Source organism: Adiantum capillus-veneris, chromosome 18 (genome assembly GCF_014529385.1).
Source record: "Adiantum capillus-veneris isolate H3 chromosome 18, ASM1452938v2, whole genome shotgun sequence".
In the NCBI taxonomy this organism is placed as follows: Eukaryota; Viridiplantae; Streptophyta; class Polypodiopsida; order Polypodiales; family Pteridaceae; genus Adiantum; species Adiantum capillus-veneris.
This window is the reverse complement of record NC_140948.1, coordinates 141,392,052-141,409,872: the sequence shown is the minus strand read 5'-3', so window position 1 is coordinate 141,409,872 and position 17,821 is coordinate 141,392,052. Positions and strand designations below refer to the sequence as shown.

The 17,821-nt window shown below is 40.2% G+C and overlaps 1 protein-coding gene across 2 annotated transcripts in view; it reads right to left on the bottom strand.

Moving 5' to 3' along the window:
* Positions 1–3,576: 3,576 nt before the first annotated feature.
* LOC147436542 (uncharacterized) overlaps positions 3,577–17,821 on the bottom strand; it is a 35,056-nt gene continuing 20,811 nt past the window's right edge. Inside the window, exons 3-4 of one of the 2 annotated variants that reach the window (XM_086489413.1) lie at positions 4,649–4,956; positions 3,577–4,222 (exon numbers count right to left, since the gene is read on the bottom strand). In XM_086489413.1, the coding sequence (XP_086345539.1) occupies positions 3,636–4,222; positions 4,649–4,956 (895 nt within the window). In that variant the 3' untranslated portion in view covers positions 3,577–3,635. The remainder of the gene's footprint in view (positions 4,223–4,648; positions 4,957–17,821) is intronic. The other variant, XM_086489414.1, reaches the window with a different exon arrangement.

Here is a 17,821-nt window from a genome sequence, read left to right as displayed (position 1 = left end):
GCAAGGCTGCCCTGTAGTAGAACAGCATCCATATGTGGTTGATAGCCACTGCTTGCTTCAATTATTGGGGGCGCCAGTTGATTACGCCTTAAGGGGGTACACGCCACTTGCTCAAGGGCAGTGGAGGAAGGAGTCGTTGAGGGACAAGGGGATGAGAATGCAAGGCGCCATCAGGGACGCATTGTGGAGACAACGTTCGAGAAAATAATTATTATATATATATATATATATATACTTTTAAATGCAGCTCTTCAATCTTGTGTGTAGGTGGTTTTTAGCGACCATGCATGTGAGCCTCATGCTGCTAGTGCTCACTGAGATGTGTGGCGACATAGGGTGTCTATGGCACTGCTGTAGTGTGTGAAGTCGTTGACGGGCAGAGACCTACTACACTCGCGACTAGCTCAATTCGTCGCTTCTAAGGGTGTAGTGACCATGCTGGTGCAAGATTTTAATTGTGAACAATTAATCTCAAGGTGCATGGGACCTTTGAAGTTTTGTGGGGGTGTGTCCTGTGCATTGCAATGGTCAGAAATGGTTCAAGAAAAAAGAAAATAAATTGTATCTTCCTCTTTTTGCTTAGACCCCAACGGTTGTGCTTATAACTCTCTCTCTTCTTCCTCCTTGCCATCCTACGATATGAATGGTATTTAGATCTCTTGACCGAGATTCTCCTCTTCGTAATGTCCTATCCAAGGCTATGTGATATTCCTCTTCGTTTCTTTTTTTCTTTTCATAATTGAGTATTTTGATATACTTTAATCCATTCATTATTATGTTCAATTAAAATAATTACACTAACAATCACTATATTATGGCAATAAAGAAAGGACTCGATTTTAATTTCAAAAATTCACTAATTATATCATACAATCAACATTAATCAGTACAAAGTGAAGCAATTCATGGAATCTACAAATACAAGAAAGAAAAATACTTAGCTGCTGCTTATCGATCATAATCATTAGTCTTGGAACGTAGCCTAAGCTCTGATACCACTGCTACAGTCATAAGCCTGGCTGCCCTGCAAAATACCCAAAAATAGCACATAGCAAGACATAAACGACTAAATCTACGTACCTGCCGACTCGCACAAATCCATAATCAAGCACAACACAAATAGAGAGAGACAGAGAGCGGGAGAGAGCAAGAGAGCGGGTGCAAGTGCACCTCCTAGAGCAGAGTGCTACGCCGGCACGGGGAGAGAGAAGAGGGAAGAGGAGAGAAGAACAACGCAAACACTGGGTGCAATCTCCCCCCATGCAAGAGTGACCATCTCCCTCTTGCACATATTTGTTTTATAGATTTCTTGAATGGTCAAATTGGTTACAAACTGGCTGGCCGGTCATAAATGGCCAAAGCTCATAAAAGAGCACTTGAATAACAAAATGTACAATGTATATATTTTTATTCGCATAGGCCTAGCTCGATCCAATCTTTTCCACCTGTCAACAACTACAATAAATAATAAAACATCAATTCCATAACAAAGCACAACATAGACTCAAGTGGAGTAGAGAGTCTCAATGCAGTAGAACCAATCAACAATAGTAGTAGTAATAGTAGCACGGAGAATAGTATAGTTGAGAAAATCTTATAGCTCTATGGCTACACTGAAGACAATGTTTTATATCTTGATTTACATAAGGAAGTGAATGGGGTATAGAAGGGCCTCTTTATTTGGCAGTTTAAGGGAATGCTTAAAGATTAAGCCAAGTATGACCAAGCCTAAAAGAGAGGGCAAAAAGGCCTTTGTTGAGATTTTTAAAAAATCCATTTTCATATTTTGTATTTAAAAATAGTCTCTTTAGTAACCCAAAAGAGAGATGGGTAAATGGATTTTAAAATGTTCTTTTACCACGCCTCTTCTCTTTCTAACGTATAAAACACACTCTCTCCCTTAGATCTCATTAAAGGAGGCACTTTTCACCCCCTGTCAGAAAAGCAAAATTTCCACATTCTCTCTCTCTCTCTCTCTCTCTCTCTCTCTCTCTTTTCTCCCCTTTTCTCTCTTATCACTTTTCTCTCCCAATCATTAAGGAACATTCTTTGCTTCCTACTTCTGACAGAGTGCAGATCCTCCAAGGTTGCAGATTTGCTCTCTCTCCCACTCTCTCTTCCTTTATTGTCTTTCTCTCTCTCTCTCTCTCTCTCTCTCTCTCTCTCTCTCTCTCTCTCATGCTTCTTCCACTTTAGCTCCAGCTGAGAGCAATGAAAAACTCCATTACCTGTGTGTGCAACAACATTTCTCTCTCTACACTCATGATCAACAATTTGAATTCAAAGGATATTGAGCTGCACTCCCTCTCTTTCTTCCCTCCACAACATAATCCTTTTCTCCTATCTTTGAGTACTCTCCACTTCTTTCCTCCATGGCTAGCTTCACCTGCTTGTAACAGTCACCATTACACATTCTCTCTCTAATTTGTTTGATTAGCTAACATAAATGTCATTCAATCCCCTACCATTGCAAGACATTACTAACAAGATAAAACGATATCAATTAAACATTGATTTAAATCAAGAGTACGCTACTGTGCGGCTTGGCACAGCTAATCGCAATGTTGGAGATCATCTACAGAACCTTGGGTGTAAGGCAATCAACTTATGGGTTGATAGCCATATTACCCTGGCGATCCAATGACCAGTGCAGCACCGCACTTTCGTAACGTCACTGAGCTACTACCTTTTATTGGAGATGGGAGAGACGGATTATTTGGCTACTGCTGGAGAGTATATTCAGCTTTTGCCAATGCAAGGGAAGCAAGAAAACGTCTCTGTGTTGCCTATTCATCATTTCAAGAGAAGTACGTGAAAGACATTCAGCAAGTCAAAGAGGAAGCCAACGAGAAGCAAAGCAGCTAAACGATGAGATGGTGAAGCTTAATAAAAAAGTAGATCATCAAAAAATGGAGCAAGAGCGCCATCTAGACAATTATGTTCAGCTACAACACATTGCGCATATGCGCCGGCGAATTGATCATCTCACACACATTCCATTGAGCTACCACATTTGCAAGCGCAAGAGACATGCGATGTTTATGCTGCCTTCAAGTGGTGGAGATCAAAAGAAATGTATCCGTCCAACTCAGTAGGGATAAATGCAAGCTTCCAATTTCTTACATTTTTTGCAGGTTGTTGTAATATTATTTCAATATGCAAGAACTTGGCTCGAATGGGTACACTTTCTACTACATTTACACTCATAATGAAATTCAATAGTCGCAATGAAGGATTTTCAATAGAGATAATGTAACTAGTTACAAAAAAGAGTTTCCATCAATGAAAATATGTGTCATAAAAAATCTATAGCATTCCCCTTCTTGTGGCTTTTGTTAGCATCTATGCATAGTGGTTCTAAGACTATATAGTATATTTGAGAGGTCATGTTTCTCTTCTTTTTTTCCCTTGTTGAGTACACAAAGGTTGTATACACATGTATTGTTTGGTTTGCAAATCCTAAGGATATTAAAATTTTACTCATTTGCTCATTATGTCATAGGAACATTGTGGTTCTTTGAGTGGTTTGTAGAATCAAAAGAATTTCAAGTTCTTATTACAAGGTAACCATACGTATACTACAAGAATGGCTAGCAAAGAATTTCATGGGCAAGTAATAATACATCGAGTAAGATCTACAATGTAGGTGTGCATACAATGTTGTTGGTTGTAGGGGCCATGTTATCATCAACATTAACATAATAATCAAATGGTTTTTGAAGGTCAAGTACATTGTAATGATGATCTAATTGTAGGTCATAATCACAAATAATAGAATCCTTTGCCTCCTTGTCAACAGTTGGAATAGAATTTGTAGTGAGAGGATCAATCCAAATTGGCATTGATGTAGTGAGATAGCATTGGTCTGGGTACTGTTCCAAACCATAGTGGGAAATACAATTCTCCATCAAAATGTTGTCATAAACATTGTGAAAATGAGTACTGGTTTGAAGCTCCATTCCTTTTGTGCTTTTCAATGACATGTCATGATGGTCTTTGATACAGTCATCTGCATCATCATTTATGTACAAAGAATTTGAACAAGTACTGTGCAATTCAGAGATCTCGTTTGTTGTTTGCGTGATTTCTTTTGTAGGGCTTGAGAGATCAACATTATTTGCAAGGTTTGTTGGTCTATATGCTAAGTATTTTATGGAGTTGTTTTGATAATTCTTACTTTCAAATATGGAATTCTCATTCCAAGTTTGGGGTATTTGAATGCCTGCAAATAGTAATATGTGACCTTATGTTAGATCAATTCAACCTTGCAAGTGAGATGTGCATGTCTTGTGATGGGCATACATTTGTTGACATACATGTATCGTGTGTGTGTGTGTGTGTGTGTGTGTGTGTGTGTGTGTGTGTGTGTGTGTGTGTGTGTGTGAGTGAGAGAGAGAGAGAGAGAGAGAGAGAGAGAGAGAGAGCTTTATCTCAATCAGATGCTTTAAATTACTCAATTTTGATGAATGGAGATGCAAAGAAGCAAACCTGTGGAAATTTTTATGCTCACACTTTCACTAGATGTAGAGGAATTCCAAAATGCACCATATAGAATCAAAGTCTAGGTCATATAAGATCTGTGCATGCCCTTAGTTTTAATGTTATGAATGACCTTGATGTGTTATATAGATGTGAGAAAGGTACTTGCCTGAAGATGACTGAATGCTATCCTCTTGAAGAAGGTGACCTTCTTGTGAAACTAGCTTCAAGTTGAACAATTTAGACTTCTCTTGTTGATTGGGATAGGTGCCTTTATTTTCACAATGCATAAACTTATTTTCACATCCAAGGGAGGCGAATGGGTTGAACTTATGTAGCATCTCATTGGATTTGGTCACATTGCCACCTTGATGTGATTGAGCTTTAGAGAAAACCCTTTTCTTCAAGGAAGAGTTCCAATGGTTCTTTATCTCATTGTCGGTTCTCCCGGGTAAGTGAGATGCAATTTGTGCCCATCTGTGAAACAAATGAAAGCAATCAACCAGACATCTCTGAAAATGTAAGTGTGTCACATGAATTCAAAATAAGGGCTATTTTATTTGGATTTTTTTTTAACATATACATATCACAGTTACAATGTATTTTGATTTAAAAAAAGTCCCTCATAAGTCTTCAAGAAAAAGGGGTTATCTCATTGTCTCATAGCATGTACCATACAATGTTTTTTTTAATATCATTTGAACTCACATGATATAGATGTGTTTCTATAGGAGCCCCACCCCGACCACCCCCCCATGGCCCCTCTGCTAAGTCTCGGCTAAATTACTCAATAGATAACATAAGAGTGTGAGAGGACATATAGACTGCAATGACAACCTTGATTCTTGGACCCTTGTATTGAAAACAAAAAATCTTTTGCGAAAAGTTCGTAAGCATTCCTAAAAATATTCTAACATGGCTATCTAGGATTCATGTCTAATTTTTTTAATACCACATCCATGATTTTAGAGAAAGATGCCTACCACGAGTTCTACCAAACATCGAGCAAACTTATCCGAGAAAACTCAAAACCGAGCAAAGTTATTAAGTGAGTTGCTCAAGTATATGTATACTTCTTCTATAGAGAGAGATTTCTCCAAACCCAAACAATAAATATTGTCAGCACCATTGCTAGTCTCACCATTGCTAGTCTCTGATGGTATCAGCCTCACTCTCTTTCTCTCAATCATTGTATAATCAGTAATTAATTGGTAAACATTTGTAGCCATTAAAGCCTACAAACCTTTACTATATATTTGTTTGCTTATTTCTTTATTAATAACACAACAATGTGGGTAGCAACGCTATGATTCTATCCCAAGCTATCCACCTTTTCATAGGTACTAGCCTTGATATTAACTGAGCATCTCACAGAGGTTCAACTTTATGGCCTCCGTATGTGGACTCAACTTTGTCCTTCATAATATGAGGGTGGCATTCAAATTTCACATAGTATATCCCGCTTCATGCATCAATTGAACAACTTCTTTCACAAAGATTAAAGATGCGGCTCCTTTCCATTTTGGATCATTGTTTCGAAAAATCTAGTAGACGTCAGGAAGGCCATAATTTGGTTGAAGCAAAATTCAATCTCTTTTGAGCTTTTGTCTACTCAAGATTGATGAGGTGGTATAGAAATCTTGCTAGCTAGAATATGGGGGAAAGAATTGCATTGTATTCACAACGCATTGTTTTGGAGACCATATGGACCTGCCAAACCAAGATATGCCATGTCCATCCACCAGGAAGAATGCTGCTAAGTGAGAGAAGCTTCTTAGATCTCTTTCTCTCTCTCTCTCTCTCTCTCTCTCTCTCTCTCTCTCTCTTAAAAAAAAAGAGAGAAACAATATCACTATCACCGGGACAATAAGCAATATGTTTTCAACAGATACAAAATGTCTTTACAACAAAATGTCCGGCCTGGAGAATCTCCAGGAAAAAGCCTTTGCACTTCGAGAGACATAGCTAACTAGATCTATCCGATCTTTGCCTTATCTTTCTTCGCTTTCTCTTCAACTTGTGTATTCTCCCACTTAAATTTTAGCCCTCATGAAAACCATGTCAACACGTGAACACAACCAGTCTCCTTCATAGGATTCTCTCTCTCTCTCTCTCTCTCTCTCTCTCTCTCTCTCTCTCTCTCTCTCTCTCTCTCTAGAAAAACTCTCTAAAAGAGTCCGTGCCGGCATGAACTCTTTCAAAGAGTTTTTTTTTAGCTCTTTGAGTTTTCGGATTTCTTTGAGCCAGTTCACATGAAGGCTCATTTCCCAATTGGTTGCCAATCAGATGAGAAATTGACAAAAAAGGGTGCAACCAGTTGCAACCCTACACCTTCTAGGCACGGGGTGGAGCAGATTGGGAATCGAAGACCACGAGAAATAAATCAACACTCGTGATGTACTTTTTTAGGTTCTCACAAATTGAGACACTATATTTACTTTATTTGCACAACTGCTCATAGTTATCACAAGAACATAACATGGTCGGTTGCTGGTTCCGCACAAACAGGCAACCACTGAAGTATGTGAACTCTCTCTCTCTCTCTCTCTCTCTCTCTCTCTCTCTCTCACACACACACACACACACACACACACACACACACACACACATTTCTTGTTGCTTACCAACTTTATAGTCATAGCGCTCTTTTGCATTATGCCTAATGCAGACAAAGCAATGATAGCGAGGAATCACGATGTATGCAATGAGACGGTGCCAGAGGTGAGGGTAATGGAGGAAAGAACATTCAATATTCGTGCACAAGAGCACATAGGAGGGAATGGGAGAAAAAGAATGATATGAGAAGCAGAGCTTAGTTTTCAAAAATGAGATTTTGGTGTATTGGATAAGGTGGATGAGGTGTGGCACAATAAATTATTGGGGGTATGTGCAAGGTCAAAAAATTGTTGGAGAAGGGTGGTCGAGCTGTGCATGGTCAAGTGTGGAATGAGATGTCTGGCCACTGCTGGCGTGTTAGCCATGATATCATGCTTTGACGCAACCCAATTTCTAGTGTCATGACATCAACATGCGGCCAGAGTCAATACATAATACATTGACTCGGCTTGTGGGTGTTTCGGTAGCCTCTCGCTGGTGCGCATGTGGACGTGGTCCACCAATATGCAGCATGCCAGGCTCACGGACAATGCTCAAAATAAATATTTTCCTAAGTAGGTAGAAAGCCCACAACTACATGTATTTGGAGGTTTTTTCCCAAAATTTGAAGGTATTCTCGCAAAAATATACTAGAATTTTCCAAATTTTGTAGGTATTGAAACCTATGAAAAACAAATGTAGAGGTGATTTTCAAAATTTGAAGGTGGGATTACACTAAACCTAGGTATTTTTCGAGCAATGCAGAGTCACGGATCAGAGCTTGCATGTATATAAGCTCGCAGTCAACCATCCACCATCTTCCCCTATAATGCTTGCCGTGTTCGACCTTGTCTCCATGCAACGTCATTCAGCATTCGGGCCAATCCTGCTTATAGGGAGCCGTTCTTTCTCTGCAGATAGTCATAGTCAGGAGGACGGGCATGAGCTGCGCCACTCATGGCTTCTCATCAGTGAGATGAATTGGATCTTTCTCTCTCTATATCTTTATAAAAAAACTCTTTGAAGGAGCCCGCGCCGGCGCGGGCTTCTACAGAGAGTTTTTTTTAGGGAAAATTACCAAAATACCCCTCTAATTTGTGGAAATTCCCAAAATACCCTTCAAATTTCAAAAATTCCCAAATACCCTTGCATCTATTTTGGTTGGATTCTTCAAGGTTTTGTAACCTTTATTCCTTTTTGAGAATTGAGATCCGTTTTTGAGTGCTCAGCATGTAATTTGTCACAAGTTACCCCACAAAAAGGGCAATTATGTTAAAAAATAATGAAGCAATTCGTCTCTAGAGCCTACATAACCAACTCAAATTCTAGTTTTAGCATCTTCTATTGATAGACAATCATCTTCTTACGGAAAGCTACAAATTTTTTTATCTTTGGAGAAATTTAGTCTCAAAACTCGTGGTAAGTTGGGAATTTTGGAAAATTTGAAGGGCATTTTGGGAATTTAGGACAAAATATTGGGGGTAATTTGGGAATTTTTGAAATTTGAGGGATGTTTTGGGAATTTCCACAAATTAGAGGGGTATTTTGGTAATTTTCTCTTTTTTTTATATTGAGACCCTCGATTGCTGCGTTGGCACATTGTCATCAATATACACTGACGCTGCATCATCCGCCTCACTATCCTCACACCCTCGAATGCGGCTCGGCTCCCGGTTCTGATGATGCACCATTGCTTGTTGCAAATTGCTCCTCATGATGGCGCCATCGCCTCGTTGTTTTTCGCCTTGCTTTGCCACACCTCCCTCTCCATACGGGAGAGAAACATAGCGTTTTTGTTTTTGTCTACAATACAGAAGGTTAAAAATGGCGATGAGAGAGAAACGCAGTGTGATCTCTTTAATTCCTTTGTTTGCAAACTCTCTGCAGGAGTCCATGCCGGTGCGGGCTCCTTCAGGGAGTTTATATATATATATATATATATATATATATATATATATATATATATATATATATATATATATATATATATATATATATATATATATATATAGAGAGAGAGAGAGAGAGAGAGAGAGAGAGAGAGAGAGAGAGTAACTGGCGGCACTGACTCCGAGACTGTGTGTGTGTGTGTGTGTGTGTGTGTGTGTGTGTGTGTGTGTGTGAGAGAGAGAGAGAGAGAGAGAGAGAGAGAGAGAGAGAGAGAGAGAGAGAGAGAGGAGCACACATAACTGGCATGGTACGAGGCTTCTGCACCTCCTGCAACCCCTGTAGCGATCGAAATTTCAACTGCAAACCCTACCATGAGATGACGCCAGGCCGCCAAGGAGGCTAATTGGGTAGCCTGCAGGCGAGCGTCAAGTTTTCATGCACGCCACCGGCCTCTCGTGCAACTGACTACCCACCAGTAGCAAAGTCAAGTTTTCTACTTTACCAGTAGGTGGAGCTGTGGTCGGCAACATTTGTTTCTAGTGGTTGTGTATATTCTGCATCTGCTTCTACTACAGTAAGTGTGTGATTTGCTATTGCAAAATACAATGGGAAATTGAGGGCCGCATTCACTAGTTGAGCATGTATGTCTCCCCCTTTGTCACTCGGAACCTTTGCGTCACTACATGAAACAATTAAGATAATCAAGATACACTTTGAAGCACTGTGAATATGCAAAATGGATCACTATTAAGATATGCTATAATCTGAGTACTTTTACTTGTTGTTGTGGAGCTTTCCATTGAAGAGGGTGCAAGTGAAGGGGTTGCTAAAAATCCAGTCGTGTGGGTGCACAATGGCAACCCAGTGACATTGGATGCGGGAAAGAAGCCTAGCAAGTTCGTTGTCTGCAAAATGAGACGTTCTGAGCCGACACTGCATGCACAACGTTCTGAGCCGATATTGCATACACAGTGTGTGAGAAAATGTGTTCGTGCTATTGTCTTTTTCAATAATTTAAGCTTGAGAGTAAAGGATATGAGCGTGTAGTTGTGGAAGATGAGCCGGTGATTGCTCTGTCTTTAAAAAAAAGTTTAAAAAAAACCTGTCCGCGCAGACTCTTCCAGACAGTTTTCTTTAGAGAGAGAGAGAAGCTCAATGAGAGATAGAGAGAGAGACCAACTTCATTCTATAAGGAGTGTTCTGGAAAAGTCATTTTCACAAACATACAAAAATCCCTCCAAGACAAATCTGAACCGGAAATTTTACAATACTAGCCAGTGTTTTTGCAAAATTACACTATTTTCCATGTATTTTAAGCGGAATTTTCTCCTTCTTACCCTCCCCTCAACCGGTTGCTTTGATTTTGCAACAACTCAAGGCTAAACTGAGGCACACTTTTCCCAAACACTGGTGCAATCCTTGCTTTCATGCAATGACTTTGCATTTACCTCGGCCTCATCTTTAGCCTTCATGTCGGCAATACCCGCGTGATCGTCATCACCTCCCTAGCCCTTGCCCATATTGAAGCCCTCGTTAATAAGGGTCCCCTCTTGCAGCTCGCCTTGAAAATTCAAACAGAGGATTTTGGAAATTCTCAAAGTGAGTCCACGTCGACACGGGCTCATTTATCTGGTCACTGATGAAAATGAGTACGATTGACCTTCTTGCCTTAATTAGTCTGAATCCAACATGCTTCTAGCCCAACCTCATCGCTACATGCATTGGTGAAGTGAAGGCATCAATGGTGGAGGTCTAATCTACCATTGATCAAATCTAGTCTTGCAAAAATATTAGGGATCTCTTGGCATCAAGAATGCCCTTCAACCGTTGGACGTCCCGCCTCGAGGCACTCTACCTTAACCATCTAGGCTAGCAGGCATCACTATGCATGCGGCAAGGTCGTATGTATAAAAGTCTTTAAAAGGCTTGCCTCTTCTGTTTTGGCGATCCACCATCCCGGATCATGCCCCTCTTGCAGATTGAGGTGCAGTTGTTGATCCCTTTACTCCACTGCGTATCACTAATAGACAAGTCTTGCCAAACCAAATCCAATGAATAGGGACATTCATATTAGCCTTTCCTAGCCAACACTGTTGTGTCAAAGTTGTTCGTTGTAACAGCCAACAACCCAATCACCCCTTGGAGAGGGGTACCCTATGGGGTGCTCAAGCAGGTGCACACTGGGATTTCACTTTGTTCAAATTTTGCAAGATAGAGAAAGCCCTAATAGGGGTGGGACAACTCCACAAGGTAGTGGAGAGGTTGCATCATGAGGACAACGGACATGTTAAAGGAAGCTGCAAGAGTGGAGCCTACTTATTGCATATAATGGGATCACAATCTTGTAAGAGTCTCATGCGAGGGAGGGGAAGATGTTGAAGCCCTTTACGCATGGCAGATTATCCTACGGTCAAGAAGGTAGAGATACTAACGATGGTGAATTTGTCGATCAAATTACCGTGGATGCTACTGCATTTAACTCATTGTACCTTTTGATCACACACACTGCATGTGTGCTTGTCTCGCTATTACTGGTCGAGGGCCTCTTCGTTCTCTTTTGTAGAATATCAAACCTTCCTTTGGCATTCACAACAAAATGTGGCACTCTTCCATTTCTTCAAGCTGGGCCATTGACGACTAAGTGTATTGGCAGATGGAACGATGTGGCAATCACCTTGGGCAAGTTTTTAGGGTTTAAGTTCTATATGTATCTTGTTAGGTTTTGCTCGTTTTTATGATTGCTCGGAAAGGTTTGCTCGGAGTTTGAAATTCCCCCCTACCACTAGAGGGTGAGAAGGGCATGCCACTTGGTAGTTGTTTCCATATAGTGGATTGTCTATATTGACCCTTTTAGACATGAGAGAGCAAAAATTAGTCCTTGAGTTGGATTCTAGGTTTACCATTTTGCAAGAATATGCAAGGAGGCATATTCTTGCATCCAACCTTGGCCCACTATTAAGCCTCGGGCTTTGGCCTACATCTCCAAAAATGCATTAGCCAGCACTAGTTAACCTTTTTTTGTCCCCTTGCATGTAGGCTTTCCTTGGCGAAGGCAAGTTATTACAACCCCAGAAATACACTCTATAAAGAAACCAACATGCCACTTGTGACCAAAGAATCTTAAAATCCCTTATTTACGATTAGTATGTGGTAATTATGACCCCCTTCTTATGACTATAAGAGCTATATTTGAAAAATAATTATTATACGATTATCTTATATATAAGGTATTATATGGCCATTAGGAAAAATAGAGCACACTAGGATAATTCTCTCGAAAGGTTGCAAGGATGCTTCAAGAGTGTATGGGTGTAACGGAAAGGAAAATGTCTTAGGATGTAGCATTTGAAGAGAGAGATGCTAGGTTTTAGGGGGGAATTAGTTCCAATTCTAGGCCACATGTACTGCTAGAATACAAGAGGAGGATGATGGCATGTGAAAATTTATTGTGGGCCCCTATGTGTGGAAATCTTCTTCAAGCAATGTTCTCCCTCATAAAGCCCAATACTTTCAGGTCCACAAAGAACACTCATGAGCACATACAGGTTGCGAACCTCAAATGAATTTCCCTGGTGGAAAAAATACAAGCTATGATGATTTATAGGAGTAAAAGACACTAATGCAAGAGACAGAGACTTCATAGACTATGGCTAGTTACAGGAGTAAAAGACACTAGTGCAGGAGGCAGAGACTGCATAGACTATGGCCAGTTCCCATGTATGTATGAAATTAGTGATGTCTTGGGAATGTTGACATTCTCATAATGTTCCTCATCTTGGTTGTTTCCCTTGGTCTTCATAGTGGAGGATAAGTGGATTCCTCCCATTACTCTTACAACTCTAGACGACCGTTTTGTTGATTGTACTTCTAGATGTTAAAATCTAGATGTTTCTTACTTCTAGATTATACTTTAGTTGATAGGTTTACATTAAGAGTACAACAATTTCTTTGTGTGTATTAGTGTGAACATGTTGGTTGGGGGCAAAGTGGTGAGGAGTGAGGGTTGAAACCCACCTCTATTGATGGTAGTATAATAGAAAGTTTAGAGAGAGACATGAGAGAGAGAGAGAGAGAGAGAGAGAGAGGAGAATGTTTCATATTTGGGGATGAAAAATTAAGAAAGAATAAATTGATCTAACGAATGTGTCTTAGATTCTATTTACACACACACATAGACATAAATATCAAGTTTTAAGACCCTAAATGACAAGGAAAAGATACGGTAGTTTGAAGCAAGCCTTCAACCACCGCTTCCGAAGAGCATGAAGGTGTACCCCCACAACACCCTTCAACAGATGATGGATTCGGCAATCATTGTCGAGGATCTACAATCCATTGGTATCTCCAGACAGATGGAACATAGCACGTACCGTGCAAGGTAACAAGCTGGTTATTATGACCATGGCGATGAAGGCAAAAAACATCCTCTTGAGGACCCAAATCAGTCTACAAAGACAGAGGGTACCGACAAACGACTCAAGTATCTCACGCCGAATCAAGTACAAACCTTCAAAGAGCAAGGAAGGTGCTTCTATTGTGGTGAGAAAGAACACATGAAGACTGATTGCCTTGTTCGACATCAACGGTAGGAACAAGCATCTTCAAAGAAGGAACAATCAAAGAAGGAATCCGCTTTGCTAGGCTCGAATTCCATTCCTGATTTGCAGGGGAATACGAAAACAGAAAAAGGAAAGCGTCAGCTCCTTAAAGGTTGGGGATCCGTGAATAACCAGCGAGTGTTGATCCTCTATGACCTGGATCGATGGACAATTTCATCTCACTAAAAACTGCAGAACGCTTAGGCCTCACACTGGCTAAACTTGGCACTCTAATCACTTCCGGATTGGCATTCGAGGGGTTGACCACCAATGCAGCTCTCGTGCAAGGACAACTCAATCCACAGATTGGCGAGTACAAGGACCGCGAATCCTTTTTGATGGCACCCATCGAGAGATGTGATATCATCTTGGGTATGCCATGGCAGTACCATATGCAACCGGTCCCAGATTATGTAGAAAAGACCCTCGCCTTTGAGCATGAGGGAAAGAACATTAAAGTTTTCGTTGATGCAGGGGATTGGCTATTTCCTATTGCAAGCCATATCTCCATTAAAAAGGAAATAAAAAAGTGTGTTTTTTCTAACTTGATTTTCGCACGAGAAGAATATAAAACTAATGAGGGTTTACTCTTTAGTTTGAAATAAAATCAATTCCTCACTATGACGCTTCAGGTGATTGCATTGGTGCAGTTTTTAACCAAGAAGCCCATGCAAGGGCTTTTAAAAGTGGACGGCTTAAGGATGCAAAATTGCATGCCTCGTTCTACAAGAAGGAACTTATGGATGTGATCCACGTCTTATCTACATGGAAGTACTATCTTCTAGGAGCAAATTTTGTGATCAAAATCGATCATCAGAGTTTGTGCTATTTCCTTACACAATGGAAACGATCTAAGAAGTAGATGAGATGGGCTAACTTTTTTCTATGTTTCACTTTCAGGTCCTTCATGCGGGTGGGAGTAAGAATGTGGTTGCAGACGCATTGTTTAGATGGCCTACGTAATACAATTACTTCTATATATCACTAAGAACTGGAATCACTTCCAAATTTGTATCTAAACGACCCAGACTTCTCCTTCATTTAGAGAAAGTTATAGAATGGAGAGAACGAATATCCCTATTCCATTTGGCATGGTTATCTCTACCACCACCAAGCAATTTGTGTGGCGGTACCATTGAGGAAGAAAATCATGGAAGAAGCGCATGCTTCGCCCTATGCGGGTCATCAGGGTATTCTCCCTACGGTTTTAGCATTAAAAAAACATTACTTTTGGCCAAACCTGAAAGCAAACATTGATCGATATGTCAGGGAATGTTTGGTTTGTCAAAAGGTAAAATACGATCGGCATAAGATGGCGAGGTTTCTCCAACCTTTACATGTGCTTGATCAACCTTGGAAGAGTATTGCCATGGATTTTATTATGGATCTCCCAAAGACTCAGACTAGAAATGATGCAATTTGGACCATTGTGGACAGATTTAGCAAGCAAGCTCACTTTATTCCAGTCAAGAAGACGATAAAGGCAGATCATATGGCTAGGGTTTTTCTAGCATAATTTTTTAAGCATCATGGGATGCACAAGTCTATTGTGAGTGATCGAGATTCTCGCATGACAAGAAATTTTTGGCGTGCTTTGTTTGATAACCTTGGCACAAAGTTGAATTTTTCTTCTACATATCATCCTCAAAGAGATACGTAGAGTGAGTTTGCTAATTCCATAGTATTAGATATGTTGAAATCTTATGTGTCTAATAGACAATCTGATTGGGAGAAGTATTTGCCCCTTGTCAAGTACGCGTACAAAAATACCGTACATTCGTCTACAGGGAAAGCTTCCTTTGAGATTCTTTATGGTAAGCCTTTGCTTCCACCGATCCTTGTAACTAAGGATAAGATTTTTGCAACAGATGAATTTGTCCCGGATTTGGACACAGCCTACGGGCAAGTTAAGAGAGCAATTTTGCGCTCTCTGGAAAAGCATAAGAATTTTACAACCAAGCATAGAAGGAATCAAGACTTAGCAGTCGGTCAATTAGTCTTACTTAAGTTTGAGAAGGCAAGACTAAAGAAACAAGCGACTCATAAAGGAAAAGTGGTAAAACTTTCCAATCGTTTTGTTATGGGCCGTATAAAATAATTGACCAAGTGAAACATGTGACTTCCGATTAAAATTACCATCTAATTGGAAGATCCACAATTCTTTCCATGTTAGTTTACTCAATCCATATATGGGACCACCTCCAAGTCGGCCTATTGCTGAGGAACCTCCAGGGGTTGAGGAGACAAAATAAATACTCCAACCCCTCAACTCTGGACACTCAGTGGATGACCGCGCAAGAATTATCATCTTATCCTGATATTCTCAAAGGATATTTATAAGCACTACTGCTGAGGACAACTGTTTAGAAGCTAGAGGATATTGCTAAATGGACTATTTTCTTTTTTTTTTGAGTAATTTCTTTTTATTAAATTAGGATATTTGAAGGTGTGCACTTGAACTGTAAAGTTAGGAATTGTAGATCTATTGGAATTATTGAAAGCCATCAGGAACGGTCAACTTTAATGTGTCATATGATGGGTGACATTAAGCATCGCGAAAGGGTTGTACCATTAATTTGGTAGGAGAGACCAAGAAACGGATATTCTTGGTGCGTCATGTGATGGGTGATGGGAGCATCGAAAAGGGAGTATTCCATTAGTCTCGCAGGAACTCCAAGCTGTAAAAAGAAATACGCGTAAAGACGCAAGCACAAGAATAAAGCTTTTTTTGAAAAGCTGAATATTTTTAAGTGTTTTCTAGGAAAAGCAAATGATTTCTCGCGAAGAATCTATGTTTGCATTGCATCTGTGCACCTAAGAACTGCATCCGGAATGCCTGTAATGTGACTATGTAGCATCAATCTTCAGCTCACTCAGTTTTATTGAGTTTTTGTCCGGATCCACATTTTTTAGAAAAGTAATCAGCCGCCCACTGAATAAGTGGGTATCCCACATAAAATAATAACCAAGGCCGCTTCAAAAAAAGACCGGTGCTCTCCAATAGGTTGAAAATAATGAAGCAATCTCTCTCTCTCTCTCTCTCTCTCTCTCTCTCTCTCTCTCTCTCTCTCTCTCTCTCTCTCTCTCTCTCTCTCTCTCTCTCTGTGATGCAAAAAGCATCACCAACCATTAGAAGATTTCAGAGGTCATTTGGAGGGCCTTCTAAGAAATTCTATTTCTCTCTCTAGAAAATTTTCATAAAAGGCCTTTGTACTTATTGAGTACGTCCAAAAGGACAACTAAATACTTTGAAAAGTAAACCTAACTTTCTAGAAGTCCTTAAAAACGATCACTTTTTTTATTAAATACGAGTATCTTTTTCACGAGGCCGATGCCGCTCATTTAATGTGGCTTGCGTCATCATTGAAAAAAATTCACCAAACTGTCAACTACTGTCAAAATTTGAAGATTTTGGCACCACCAATGCGTCTGGAGCACCCAAAAACCTCAAAATCAAATATCTACTTGCCCTTTTCTAACACCCGGAGAGGGAGAAATTTCCAAAAAACCTCTAAAAGAGGCTCTTTGCCGAATGGCTTGCGGGGCCACTTGAAACTTTTTCCCCATTGGGCAAAAGTTTCAAGTGGCCCCGCGTGCCATTCAGCAAAGAGCCTCTTTAGAGGTTTTTAGGAAATTTCTCCCTCTCCGGGTATCGAAAAAGGGCAAGTAGTCATTCGATTTTGAGGTTTTTGGTCGTTCCGAACGCATTGGCAGTGTCAAAATCTTCAAATTTTGGCACTAATTGACAATTTGTGAATTTTTTTCACATTTCAATGATGACGCAAGCCACATTGAATGAGCGGCACTAGCCTCGTAAAAAAGACACTTGCATTTAATAAAAAGTGACCCTTTTCAAGGACGGTTGGATCATTGAAAGCATGGATAATACCTTTTTCATATTTTTGTTAATATAACGCTTATTTTCTACGTAACGTTGGCTCTTCTCTCATTGGAGGAACTCCTTTTTCTCTCTCTACTAAAAGGCCCTCCAAAAGATCTTCGAAATTTTCTAGTGCTTCCCCTATCTCTAGTGCTAATCTTTGTCCCTATTCCAGCTGGCTCCGCACCGATGGCTCCGCACCGACTATTCTTGTTGGATGCGGGTGTCTATAAAAGCAACCCATTCTCTCTCTTAGCTTCCCAGATGTGCCAGTGCTAGTAGCAAAGAGCCCTTTCGGCGAAGAACCTAGTGCAAGTGAATGAGAGAAGTTAGTTACGGAGTTTGCTTTCCCATACTCAGAGCAGAAGGTGTCGATTGT